Source organism: Cercospora kikuchii, assembly GCF_019650295.1.
Source record: "Cercospora kikuchii DNA, contig_00004, whole genome shotgun sequence".
Taxonomy (NCBI): Eukaryota; Fungi; Ascomycota; class Dothideomycetes; order Mycosphaerellales; family Mycosphaerellaceae; genus Cercospora; species Cercospora kikuchii.
The window spans coordinates 3110815-3124533 of record NW_025408585.1 but is presented as its reverse complement, the minus strand read 5'-3'; the positions used below and the strand labels follow the sequence as shown (position 1 = coordinate 3124533).

Below are 13719 nucleotides of genomic sequence, written 5' to 3'. Positions count from 1 at the left end.
CAGCAGCTCTCTCATCGCTGTTCATGCAAGGTGTTTACGGCGCGACATCGCAACCAATCGTGACTTGAACCGGGTTCTTTCTCCGACAATGCTCTTTCGGTTGCGAGTGAGCGCCTCCTCACTTCCTGTCTCTCTGAATGCGTCACGTCGGTGGGCTCGACCTTACAGCCACATCCTGGTATCTTGCACTACTGTTGTAACTCAGCGTCCGGCCCGTAAAGATGTTCTCCACTTCTGGTCTCGACGACAGCTGTCTGCCGACCCGGATGCGCCTCACAGAATGCTGGCCATCAACAACATGGGTTCGTCACGCAACTTAAATACTGCGTCTGTCTCTTGTCGCTTCACTCATTCGCTGCAACTCCAACAAAGTTCATTCCTGCACACTGTCCTTTGCTCAAGCACGCAAGATTCGTCAACTATTCGACCCAACGCAGACCGACACTTCACCACACCACCTCCCAATATCCCTTGCGGATTCTACTAGAAGCCATGGCATCCTCTTTCAATCCGTACCTTTCACAACCCAGCGTGTATGTCGTGGCTCACACCACCATTCACTACTCGATCTTAGCTGACCAGTATAGCAACCCCACTCTACCTCCAATAGGATCGTTGATGGAGTTGAGGAGCTACTTCCCATGCCACCGTTGTAGCTACAGATTTCCAGACCACAACCAACTCTGTGCGCACGAGGTCCATTGCACGATCGCCCAACCAACACAGCGTAGTAGCCGCCATGATTCGATAAACTCAAATCACTCTATCGTCTCCCCAATGGAATGGTCTGACACACGTAAAGCCCCTGCATCATCATGCTCTTCATCGGCTGCTTCAGAGAGTGACCCTTCAGAGATCATGTTCACACCCAACTCCAGCAGAGCGTCTTCAGTCTTCCAACCGCACCATGGATCACGAAGAACCTCACGTGCAGACGTCAAGGCAGTTCGCCGTCAACGTCGGCATTCTCCCGAGTCACTGCTCGACGACCAAGGAAAGAAAATCAAGAAGACCAAGAAGGAGCAGATCAACCGCAGCAACCAAGCTGCGGTCATGTACCGCATGGAGGACATGCTGGAGCAGTACTGCGGCTGGGCCAGGAATGAGCAGAGCGGTGGTAATGGTAACAGTGCCGGGTTGAACGGCAACAAGATCAATGTCCTTCGTGCTCAAGAGGCCGTTGCACTCAAAGTTATACACGCTGCCCGTTGCCTTGCCATTCGCTCTGGAACTCTGGCGAGCTTCGAGGCGGAGATGCAGAGTGCTGCCGATGCCGCTCTGGAGCCAGATTACAGACCTGGTCACGATACCTTTCTGGAGCTGCCTCCAGGAGAAGTACCCTGCAGCCACGAAGAGACCAAGTCGAAGAGGTGCTCTGCGCATGACCATCCTGACTGGCGCGAATGCCGCAAAACCCGTGCGGCGGCGATCATGAGGCGCAACGAAGATGCCTACCTCACCTCACTTGGTATCACACGCCAACAGGCCCTCTGGGGCTCTCAGCTCGGGTCGTCGCAGCTGAGAGCTACCGCACCCACGCGTCGTCCATCAGCACTGAACAATCTAGCGTCACGAACATCGAGCCTTCACATCAACGGTAGCGCTCAGCAGGGCAACACTTCCTTCCGCCGCTGAGGCCCGTGCGGCAACCAGTCTGTGACACATTTATTTGAGCGGATTTCAATCAAGCGATTTACATTTCATGGGAGGCTAGCAAGCGTGGGAGGTTCCTTTGCGGATCTCGAAACAAAAAAGTCATCACTTTCTCGGCGCTGATACCCTTGGGCGGCAAGCTGCATTACGCATGTATTTATTAGCATTTCGAAACCTTTGTCCTCGGTTGGGAGCGTGGGATGGCATAGCACAGATTTTTGGACAGGTCACAAAGTATATACGACGATGATGGGGTGGGCAAGCAGGATTAATTTTGTATCATAGGAGGAAAAATATTGGAGGACACAATTCACGACGATCACGACAGACGATGACGAAGACGAAGACGGAAGCGACTGTAATTCGGTGGCTGAAGGAAGACACTTCCGACGGATGGAGGAATCGGATGGACGATGTATATGACAGACAGCAATAGTCTGGTCGAGTGGATGGCGGGAAGTTGTTCCTGCAGCGCATGGTCAGGCGAGCAACAGAGTCTTGTTGTCTTGTTTGGCTGGCTGCAGGAACCAACCTACCACGACATTTCTCACACGCAGCGCGATAATGCGAAAATACCATTTTGTATCTGGTACATGCTTGGGCTCGGTTCCTGCTTTCTTCCCTTCCCTGGTTGAATGCTCTGCTTTGCAGGTAATAAGCGAGTTATCGATGATGGAACAGTAGTGCCTCTCTGGGCAAAACTATGACAGCGCATCGAACAGAAATGTGATTTGTTCTAGCTTCTCGCGCGGAAGAACGAGCGCATCGCCAAAAGGAACTGTCGTCTCTGCCCTCGTAGGCTAAGAGCACATGCCTATTCGCATCCGAACGCTAGACTAGCATCTTTCTCGTCGGGCCGCGAATTAGTGCGAGCGCTAACTAGGGAGTATGTAGCTAGAGGATCTGGTTCTTGCTCTTTTTGTGTCTTGTGAGCAAGAGAAATCGGTGCTCGTGCGGCCGCAGGAGATCCTTCCGATGATGATGTGGGGGCTGTGAGATGCTGTTTTGGGAAGGAGGATGAAGATGTACGATTGTCTCAGGGAATGGAGTCGTGGGTGCGTTCTAGAAACACATCGTTGGCGTGGACCTGGTTTCGGGTGTCTTCGCCACGAGGCGAGAACTGTGGTTCTGTGAAATGTTGAACGGGAATTGACATGCGGAGGCGTGCACTGCACGGTGGGTTCGTGGCATGTCATGCACTCGCGTATGCGTATGCGGATGCGTATGCGGATGACGACTTTGGTTGAGAGAATGTGCTGGGTGCCATGAACTACTGCAGCAATATCATCATCAGACTGGCCCAAGTGGTCGTTTCGCACGCACGCACGCGCGTGGGTGGGAAGTGGGGTCGAGAATCGTTTGTCAGAGGTGGAAGCGGTTCCGAAGTCCGGCTGAAACAAACGAGAAAGAGAAGTGTGAGATCGAGCCCTCTGGAAGAATGGAATGGCTTCCACGCGCGTGTTCGTGGACGCCTCATGGCTTGAAGGATGCCGGCACACGGGCCGGTAGTTAGTCTTGAAGGTTGTGGAGACTTGAAGTGAAGACATCACATCACTCGGCAGTTCCGATGCTGGTGGTGCTCGAGCAGGTTTAGTGACTTTCAGCGATCTCTGCGAAGAGCTTTGAAAGGATGTGATGAGCTCGACCTGGACCAGATAGTAGCTGACATCCACGTGTCATGTCCTTCTTCATTGGGTGGAATTGCATCCCGTGTGAGCCCAGCCGCGTTGATGAGTACAACGTCTAGCTGATGCGGACATCCGTTTGGTACTCGCGAGGAAGAAATCCGAGCATGAGAGGCACACAAAAAATGTCTACCTTTTTTGTCATGCGACTCAGACGTCTCTCGGAGCGAACACATCCAACAAAGAAGCGAAAAAGTGACGAGTATTGATACCAATTATTCGTTGGTTCCGGGCGCTGATGTTGTGATAGCGTGAACACGTTGGTTCTGCGGCTATCCGTTTGGTACAGAGTGCGTGGCCGCGGGATGTGTTACAGAAGATGCCATTGTTCTCTTCTCGTCCAGCCTCGACTAGCCCTGCTCGTGCATTTTCGGACTGCGCACGAGCTGTGGGTACACGCGAGGGACGATCCTTCAGAAGTGTCGGAGCTGATGCTGTGTCTCAGCAAAACAGACAGACTTTCTTTTGAGCTGTTCTGTGTCATGGACGACGTCGGTACCGCATATGTGCGCAATCTACTGCATAATGTGGCAGATCAGGTGCGCATGCCCGCATATCAATCGCTTGGGATTGTGGCTGCGGCTTGCAGCTCGAGCTGTCAATTCTGTTCCCTGTCACTCGGTTCTGCACGAGCCGAGAGCTGGAACAAGGATCGCTTTCACACTTCCGTGGGTATGGCTACAGGGAGCGCACCCAACTCCTGTTCCTGCGTTCGCGCCCACCGCGGACTATTTCATATGCGGGTCCGCATCGATTTTGTCTTGCACAATGCGTGGGGGAGAGGACTTGCCGCGCTGCCTCTGCTCGCATGTGGGATGTTGCAGGTCTTTGCGCTGGCCTTTGTGTAATGGATGGACAGCGGTGCATTGTGTGCCGTCGTAAAAGCTAGCCTGGTGCAAACATCGACGAGCGGCAGTCCGTAGGTCGAAAATGAATATGGCGGTGTTCGGAAGCAGAAATTTGTCAGCTCAACCGCCTCTTGATGCTGGAACATCGTCCACAGAAGTGCTGTCCAGGTCCTGGGAGGTTCTTTAGCGCTCAGCTGCCTTCTTCACCGAGCTTCGGTCAGAGCGTTGTTCTGTGTTGTGCCGTATTGTGGGTCGAGACTGTCGCAACGACTTTGAAAAAAAAAAGCCTCGGAAGTACCTGCGAATTCAGTGGGATCACGAAGTGGAAGTGACGGCGATGCACGACTGCACACGGAAGTGGCCATCTCCGGAAGATTTGAGAAAAAGGGCAGGCGCGCAGTATTGCTTGCCCTGCAGTCAATACATGCCGGACAAGTCGCCGTGCGGTACAAAGGCAGCGCAGCAGCAGCTCGGCTTGGTGGACAGAGTTCGATGTCGTTGAGGTAAATGTCTCCTTGCCCAATATGAAGCTGTAATAAAGAGAGCCTACTATCTTCTCGTCCGCCATCAGCTTTCAGTGCCCTCCAGTAGGGTAAGAGAAGAACTCACCTCCGCCGCTCCACACAGCTCTGGACCTTGCGCTGGACATATATACACGCTACCGTTTCTATCTTGCAGGGTAGCTGATCATCGAAGTCCCCGCCGTGCTGTACCAGGATTGTTCAGCTTCAGGCCTTCCGCCCAACTCACTTTGGCACAGGATCTGCTTCTGCTCTCCCGCACGGCCCCGCCGAGTAAAGTCAACAGCTTTACACCCATATCGTACCACTCTGCCTTTCCTTCAGCTTCTTCCATCATAACAAATCGCCGAAAATACACAGACGCCCTTCATCCAACCGGCCGGCAAGACAGATAAATATCAACAACAGCAACTCCTCAGGCGCCACGCATGCATGATCATTCGCTGCGTCTGAACCTCCAACACTTGGACGGGCTGCGCTTCGCGAGATGCAAAGGGGTTTGTCGAAAAAACGAAGAAGCAGGTCTAACAGTGCTGACAAGAAGACGATTTGTGTGTGGGTGTACACAGTAGAAGAAATCGACATATTAACTTTGCTTTCGTTCATCCTGTTCATGCGTTGCCGGGCTTCTCCTCGGTATCGATGTGCCAGACAACGTAATTCGGTAGACCGTAGACGCCATATCCGGCTGCCTTTGCCATCTTTGCGAAACCTTCCGTCTCGGCTTGGTTCTCGAAAGCATAGCAAGGGAAGTTGATACCTGAGACGCAGTTAGCACAACACCTGCAGAGACTTCCATATCCATGTACATACCAGATCGGTGAACATCAGCTTTCACCACGATGTTGACACCTCCGATACCATCAAGAGGAATCTCAACATCCTTGTTATCCCGCCAGTCGCCCATGCGGGCCATGTACTTGCGGCCGGTGTCGTACTCCTTGTAGCCTGAGACAGCATTAGCGAACTATCACGTGATGAGGCTGAACGACTCTCAACGCACCTTCAGCGAGCACGACGTCTTTTGGTAGGGACTTGGCCAGCTTAAGGCCCTGGTCTGACTCTTGCCAGGAGTTGTAGTCGAACCGGCCCTCGATGTCGCGTCCATTCTCGTATCGATGGAACCAGATATCTGCCCTCTGTTAGCTCTTTGATCTTGCAGCGGGTCCAGTCCCATTGGACGTACTGGGTACAAGAATGTCACGATCATGCGCGACAAAATCCTCAATGATTCTGCTTGGGCTGTCCTTGATATCCACATCACGCCAGTACACCCAGCTATGCTCCGGTTTCAAAGCAGCGGACAAGAGATAATTCCTGGCTTTGCCCATAGCTTTTCTTCGTGGTCCTTGTGCTGCAAAACCATGTCTGTTCTCAACGTCCTGGCCCACTGCCACGCCAAAGTCCTTGGAAACAATCATTGCACTCCTGAACGGCATATTGTCTGTCCGCGACTGTATCCTTTCCAGCTCCATGCTCAACACAGCCAACGTGTCATCTGTGCTATCGCCCACGAGGAATGCCAGATCGATGAGTTTATGGGGATACGTCAGCTGGGAGAGAAGGTCGAAATGTTGCTCAATGTATGGAGCAGCGTTCCGTAGTGGTGTCAGGATGAGGACTCGCTCCTCATTCGCAACAGCTTTCGGTGTCGATTCGATGGGGTTCAGGTCGATGTGTTGTATGCTCGAGCTGTTGATCTCGATAGGCTCGTGGTGGTTGAAAATGACCGGTGTTTGCAAATGTCCCGCCCATTGCGCCTGTTCATTCGGTGTCATCTGCATGGGCGATTTTGCGGGACCGAAGCAATAGAACCTGCCACAGCGGTTAGCGCCTGCTCGTGGCGTGCGGCGTGTACGCCTTGGGGCTGTATTCCCATCGGCTGTCCCCTCACACGTACTTTTGAAAGTCACCAGCTGTCCCCCTAACGCCGTTCCATATTAATATGATTATCCCCGCAATGGCTACGAAGAGCAGAAATCGCGTCCGGGTCAAGAAGTTCCATATCGCTCGGGTGGGAGGGAGTCTTGCGCGCGCACTCTTCCATGTCATGCCACCACCGCCCTTGGGGAGCAGCATTGCGGGCGCTGGAAGCTGAGCGCCTAGCGGCGTCGACACTCCGCGTACGCTGCTGCTTCGCTGGCGGACGGTCGGTTCAGCCACGATGGAGGATGTCAGACGGCACGCTTCGGCTGATGTGGAGAGCGGAGAGGGTGAGATCGGGATGGGAGTGCGAGGGTGAGCGGTGGTCAATGGGTGATGGAGTTTAACGAGCGGCGAGTGGTGCTTCTTGCATGGCCTCCAGAGCACAGTACAGTAGGGGTTCGAGACGATGGGAAAGCGCAGGCACGGGCGTTGTGCTTGGCGCTTCCAGCTTCATTCGCGGCCGTGTCGCCATCGCTCCGCACACAGACACTCAGCTGCACCACGATTACGCATTCTAGAAGCTACACCACACCCTCCACCCCCGGCTCCGCGTCCGTCGATACTCTCGCCATTGCGCAAGGAAAATTCCGCTGCCCTCAGCAGCGCTGATGCTCTGTCACAGATTGCGAAGTAATTCTCCTGCAACGCGTAACACTGCCCAGAAAAGCTTCGATGCGGCCACCGATAGCTTTCCGCGTGTGCAGATACTGGCGCGGGTGGGTACGAAGCCTCCGTGAAAATAGCATCATCAGAAAAACAACTCGCCACCTGTCATCTCATCCATCCGCGCTGACTGTGCTATGCAGCAGCTCGATATAGGACATCCGCTGGTCGACAAATTCTTGCAACAAGATCTGCGACAGATGTCGGAGAATATTCAGCCTTTTCGCGGCCTGAGACAAGCCTCATGTGAAAGGCTTGCATCCTTCATTGTCACACGCCGCCAGCAAGCACCTTGAAACGCTGCGCCGTCCTATGTGGTATAAGCAAGCACTGCCAATAGCATCGTGGACTCGTCAAGCTGCTGTTCTAGCGCGCCGTTCGCACGGGGCGGTTTTTTTTTTGGCCGGCTTGTGACCTACAACACGATGCTCATGCTGCACTGCTCGCTTGCATCGACGCCACTTCGTCCATAGTACGAAGATGCATCTCCAGTTCGGGAGCCGGTGTGTTGAGCATCTGCCAACAGCTCTTCGCATGCATCGGGTCTTCGTGAATTGGACTCGTGACTTCCAGACGGCCTGCGCTACCGTGAGCCACTTGCCCTCGCTCCATCAAGCCCATAGAGAAGATAGAAGGCCCTCGTTCACGGAGACCACAAGCAGAAGAGCAAGAAGAAGAAGTTCCCATGACCTCCATCGCATCCCTGCGTTGCCTCGTTCGTGGGTTCCACGGAAGCCGCGATAGACCACGGAAATCTTTGTGACGCTGTTGACAACACCCGGGCATGAACAGCAAAGATAGTCATGTGTACACCATATTTACACAGTATGGGCATATTACATTTGTCGAATCAATACCGGTGCTGTCCTCATACGCCCTATATTTTGTGCGCATAGACGCGGTTGATCGTTTAGCCTGGCGGCATTGACCAACATTGCCCCCACTTCACAGTACATCGTTGCTTAAACCGAGAGTTCTTGACAAGGCACATCCATAGCAACACGATAAATATGTAGTCTATTGAGTGATCCTTGACCTCTCCTTGGCCCCTTCCAAACTTCCTCAAGATCATCTTTCTCACAGCACATCAGACTCCAGTATAGCACCAAGCAGATCATCACCTAGACCACCAGACAGCATGGGTAAAACAGAATGGATGGCAAGACATTCACCTTATTGCAACCTCATTGCAGTCCACTGACCGAATTGGGTCCAGGTCATAATCCCCGACCACCCCAACTCTCTCGAGAACCGACTCCGCATCAGACCGTACGCCTCCTGCCTCTCACACACCACCTGCTACCTCCCATAGAACACCTCCTTCCTTCCTCTGTACACAAGCAACACTATCGCCACCCATATTCGATCTCCAATGCTGACGCTGACCCTCCTCGTAGTAATCACCTCGAAGGCATCAAACAAAAGATCCAAGATGGAGTAGTCGTATTCGGAGGTGCCTCACTCGAGGAACCAACAAAAGAAGGCGAAAGCCCAAAAATGAACGGAAGTGCTTTTCTCGCTGTGGCAGAAACAAAGGAGGAGATTGTGGAGTTGGTGAAGAGCGATGTATACTACAAAGAGGGAGTTTGGAATGCTGAGAAGGTAAGTTTGTCATGAAGTATATTTCTGAGGCTGTGCTTTACTCCTATGCTAATAACAATGTCTTGCTGAAACTAGATGCAAATCTTCCCCTTCCAAAGCGCCGTTAGGATGCCAATGAAATGAGGAAGTAGCTTCGCAGCTCTGCTCCGCTATAGAAAGAGACCAAAATGCCGGTCCATTACAAGATTCTCATAAAAGTGCCTTTATAGCTTCGCCTTGACTTGACCCTCGGACTTTAACATCGCATCTGCAATATTTCTCCTTTGGATCTTGCCCGTCGCTGTCTTCGGCATAACCTTCACGAAGAACACTTTCTTTGGTACCTTGAATTTGGCCACCTTCTCCTTCATGTACTGAATCAGCTCGTCTGCTGACAAGTTCTGACCTTCCTTCACCACGATGGCAACACCAACATCCTGCCCATACAGGTCGTCCGGAATCGCAAAGGATACCGCCTCGGCGACTTTGGGATTCTGCGCCAAGGTGTTATCCAACTCGATTGGGCTGATCTTCTCGCCTCCTTTGTTAATGAGTTCCTTGATGCGGCCTGTGATGATAACGTATCCATCCTCGTCAAGATAGCCTTGATCTCCGGTCCGGAAGTAGCCATCGGGAGTGAAAGCTTCCTGGTTGGCTTTTTCGTTGTTGATGTAGCCTTTTGTGACGTTGGTGCCTTTGATGGAGATTTCACCTTGTTGGCCACGAGGAAGTTTCTTGCCCTCCGCGTTAAGGATGACGACTTCCACGCCTTGGCCGATGCCGACAGAGCCCGGCTTGCGTTTGCCCTTGCTGGGGAGTGGGTTGGATGTCATTTGGTGAGAGGCTTCGGTCATCGCGTAGGCTTCTAGGACGGGGGCTTTGAAAGCTGCTTCGAGGTCGTGGAAGACTTTGGGACTAAGAGGGCTGCTGCAGCTGCGAATGAAGCGAATGTTGGGCATGGGGTTGGGCCATGCAGAGGGAGTTTTGAGAAGAATTTGGTGAATTGTTGGGACGGCCGTATACCAGTTGGCCTTGTGGGTCACGAATTGGTTCCAGAATGTGCTGGCGGAGAAGGCGCCTGGGACAATGACAGAGCCGCCTGAGGCGAGCGGAGCAAGGAAGCCTGCCAGGAGACCGTGGACGTGGAAGAGCGGCATGACGAGCATTGTGCGATCGGCTGGAGAAAGCTCGTAAGTGTTCTTGATATTAAGCATTGTCCTGGTCAGGTTGCGGTGTGAGAGAGGCACAGCCTGTCCGTGTGTCAGCAGTCATTTCTTTGCCCGTAGTATTTCGAAGGCCATACCTTCGGTCTGCCTGTCGTGCCCGACGTATGTAGCACAAGCGCAGTATCTTCCGGCTGAGCCTTCTCCAATGTGACATTTCCCTTTCCAGCAAGCTTGCCATTGTCCTTGACATCCAGCACGATCTCCCCCGTCTTCACATCCTGATAGCACTCTGCCACCGCAGCGTTATATCTCTTCGCAGCCTTCACCGCAGGCCCATCTGCCTGACCCTGAGGAACCAACACCAGCGCTGATGACAGGTCATCGATGTAAAACTCGAATTCGCTCTGCTTGTAAGCCGGGTTCAACGGCGCAGCAATTCCTCTCTGCCACGCCGAAGCCAGGAATGAAACAATGAAGGCATAATTATTCGGTATCGCAATCGAGACAGCAGCACCAGGCGTGATCCCTAACTTCGCAAGCTTCTTCTGGAAAGACAAGACATCGGCGTAGAGCTTCTGGTAGCTGATCTCTTGAACGGGTGGTCCGGGCACCACAACGGCCGTCGCGTTTGACGTGCTGGAAAAGGCGTTGGATAACGTGGACATGGTGGTGAAGTTTTGTTGGTGTATGATGGGAAAAGAGTGAATATAGGAAACAAAGAAACCTTCTCCTACTGCACCGGCACACTACCAATTTCCTTATCTAGTCGTGATGTCGCAATCGCGTGATGGTGTCAAAAAAAGTTGTTTTTGGCATTGATGCCGAAGACGCGGACAGCGGAATCCGACGTCGGCGGAAGCCGCGTGGGATTTGGCGTTCTTGCCCGATGACGATCCTCCAAAAACATCAAGTATGCGTCGCTATACTATCCCATTTAACAGCTTCTTGGCTGAACAGTCCGCTCACTGGTCTTTTGTCGCGCTCGACAGAAGACTTTAGGCTCATGTGAATCTGAAGGAGACGCCAGCCGTCCGCACAAGGAATTCCTCAAATCGATAGTTCATCGGGATCCAATTCGACAGACGCTGCACAATCAGGCAGTGTCGTGTTCATGTCGTAGTTCAAGATTATTGCTATGATAAGCTGGGAATGATTTCCACATTGACGCATACTCCAGCTCCTGACCTGCGCCAAATCATGTTGTCTCTCATCGGACTTGCCAAAACGCTCAAAACAATGCCTTCGCTGCCACACTCAAGAGCCAGCTCGCGTCCTGCCAGCCTGCACTTACTTCTCCTGCAGCCTTTTTGCCATCTTCTCCCAGCGGTGCAGGAGCACGCTGTTTCGTCAACTTATCTTTCTCCTCTTTCCTTCTTTCCTTTTCTGCTTCCATCCTCCTCTTCGCCTCTTCTGGCGTCTCACCCACCGTACCGTCCATCTCGGGTCTCCTGGCAGCATCAGGATCAACGTCATCATCTGTCGTCTCCGCTCCCTCATTCCCACCGAATAAATTGAAGTTCATGACTTTGTCAACAACGTTGCCCAACCCAAACCCTTCTGTCTGGCTTAACCTCGCAATCTCTTTCTCTTCTTCCTCCGTCTCTTCGCCACGCGTGTCTTCCCTCTTCACAAAACCTGGCTGCTCATCCTCCTCTGCCATGGCACCACCGCCCGCATAATTGTCAAAATATCCTACGTTCTGCGGCCGATCAGACGAGAATCTCCTTGGCGTCCTCGTGCCCACAGGACTTGCCAATCGACTTGTCCTGTTACTAGCAGGACGAGATCCATAGCGGCTGCCCCATGCACTGCGACTTTGTCTAGTGGACACAGGACTCCCCCCTTCGTATGCGTAGCCGGAGTTGCCATATGAAGAGCTTTGTTGCTGCATCTTCGCTGTACTCGCTGCAAGAGCGGCCATCTCTTCGTAATTGTCATCCTCGTCATCGTCTTCTGAGTCGGTAGGCGGCGCGAGGGATGTGGAGGTCTGCCGCGTTGTCATCCAACTTTGACCTTTATCTTCACGGACTAAAGCACTGGCCATGGCACTGGTATGTGTGAGCCAGCTATCGGCGGATAAATCGGTGTCATGGCGTTTCTGTGTGGGTGTAGCAGCTCCACTTCTGCGACCGCGAGGGTTGTATCTGTTGTTTCGTTGCTGCGGATGTAGAGGTACGCCTGGACCAGACAGACGGTGCGCGACTTTCCGTGCGTCGCGATCATGTTGATGGCCGTGTAGAGCAGCTTCACTTTTGGCTTTGGGAATCTGTCCAGAGCCAATGTCGACGCGTAGAGCATCTCTGCCTGGGCCGGAAGCATAGTTTGGGACATCACTCTCCACATCTGCGTCCTCACCGGTATCGTAGAGACTGCCTCTTCTGCTCAGCCCGCCACCTAGATGTCTCTTGCTGTTGCTCCTGCTCAATATGCCGGGTGTGGTGGGCGCAGATTGTCCTTGTAGATAGCTCGGGTGCTTCCTGACATATTCTGCTTCGCTCTCTGCATCATATGGCGTTCTGAGAGGACTCTTGACAGGCAGGTCGCCTTTAGAAGCTTCGTATTTGGTTGAGAGGGGTGCGAGTCGGAGGTTGGCGAGATTTGTTGTTGATCTTTTGGCTCGCGAACGAGATCGCGGTGTGCTGGCTCCTGAGGCCATGCTGGATGTGTATTGCGTTCTCAGCTGCTACAGGTTACATGGGAAGAGTTGGGAAGGCATGTACGTCGAGTTCACTTTCCAAGAGCAATGCTGCAATCATGCAGGGATCTCTCCCCACACATCTGGAGATGCTGCTTTCACAAGCCCAAGCCGAGGCCCGCGTAGCCAAACTTGGAAATTTGGGCGAGAGCGAACCACAACGATATGATCTTTTGATGCACGACGACATATTGCTGATTTGCGATCACTTATGAATACTATGGGCGAGTATGGCGTTGGAGACACGTGATGGGTTGCACAAAAGCGCGTTACTGAGTGCGGACCTGCTTAGGCATCTGCGCGGGACAATATATGCTGCCTGTAAACTACACGGCCTGTAACAAGCTCTAGTTGGGTTTAATACTACTTCCCTCCCATCTCGGCACTGAACAGACGATATGCGTCGGAAAATGCACTGGGCTTCATCATCCTTTGAAGCGCTAGAGATTATCTGGGGAGTGTTCAAGCCGATAGCGAAAAAGTCAACATCCGCCATCGCAGTGTCTTCTTGCCTAAGGGCCGTAGAATATTCACGACGCAGTATCTGCACTCGTGTTCGTTGTTCGAGGCGTTGTAGTAACGCTCCACGATGATCATAGTCACCGTTCGACTCGGGCTCGCGCTGGTTCAAGCTGCTGCTTGTGGCCCGCGGGTTCCATGATAATTACTGTGCATGCAGATTCGATCACACTGACAGTTGATGACTGCTGGCCACGCGGTGCGGCCCTCTCTCGGGGAAATGCGATGCTTGCAATTATGCAACTCCGCACGAAACATGGGTTGAAGCAGATTATTGCGGGTATGATTGAAGTCTTGGGGCTCGTGGTCTGCAGGAGTACTATGTAGATGTCAGACACGGATGAGGCATTGTGTATATGTCTCTTGTTCTTGATGCCTGGATGGACAATGAGAAATAGGTTTAGCACGTATTGCATTAACTTATGGTGGCTTGTTTGTACGAGCAGCAACTCGCAGAGTGTC

At 52.7% G+C, this 13719-nt stretch overlaps 4 protein-coding genes across 4 annotated transcripts; 1 reads left to right on the top strand and 3 right to left on the bottom strand.

Annotated features, from left to right (window-relative positions):
* Positions 1-492: 492 nt before the first annotated feature.
* Positions 493-1635, top strand: CKM354_000745200 (uncharacterized protein; the record flags this gene model as incomplete). Its single annotated transcript, XM_044802800.1, has 2 exons — positions 493-533; positions 588-1635. 2 exons carry the CDS (start codon positions 493-495, stop codon positions 1633-1635), a joined length of 1089 nt encoding a protein of 362 aa, XP_044658735.1.
* A 3683-nt stretch (positions 1636-5318) lies between these two features.
* On the bottom strand, positions 5319-6786 carry CKM354_000745100 (uncharacterized protein; the record flags this gene model as incomplete). The annotated part of the gene is made up of 5 exons (XM_044802799.1): positions 5319-5467; positions 5521-5655; positions 5711-5839; positions 5894-6522; positions 6608-6786. The coding sequence occupies 5 exons, from the start codon at positions 6784-6786 to the stop codon at positions 5319-5321; spliced, it is 1221 nt and encodes a 406-aa protein (XP_044658734.1).
* A 2315-nt stretch (positions 6787-9101) lies between these two features.
* CKM354_000745000 (uncharacterized protein) lies at positions 9102-10708 on the bottom strand (the record flags this gene model as incomplete). The annotated part of the gene is made up of 2 exons (XM_044802798.1): positions 9102-10127; positions 10181-10708. The coding sequence occupies 2 exons, from the start codon at positions 10706-10708 to the stop codon at positions 9102-9104; spliced, it is 1554 nt and encodes a 517-aa protein (XP_044658733.1).
* A 563-nt stretch (positions 10709-11271) lies between these two features.
* CKM354_000744900 (uncharacterized protein) lies at positions 11272-12699 on the bottom strand (the record flags this gene model as incomplete). Its single annotated transcript, XM_044802797.1, has 1 exon — positions 11272-12699. The coding sequence occupies one exon, from the start codon at positions 12697-12699 to the stop codon at positions 11272-11274; it is 1428 nt and encodes a 475-aa protein (XP_044658732.1).
* Positions 12700-13719: the final 1020 nt, after the last annotated feature.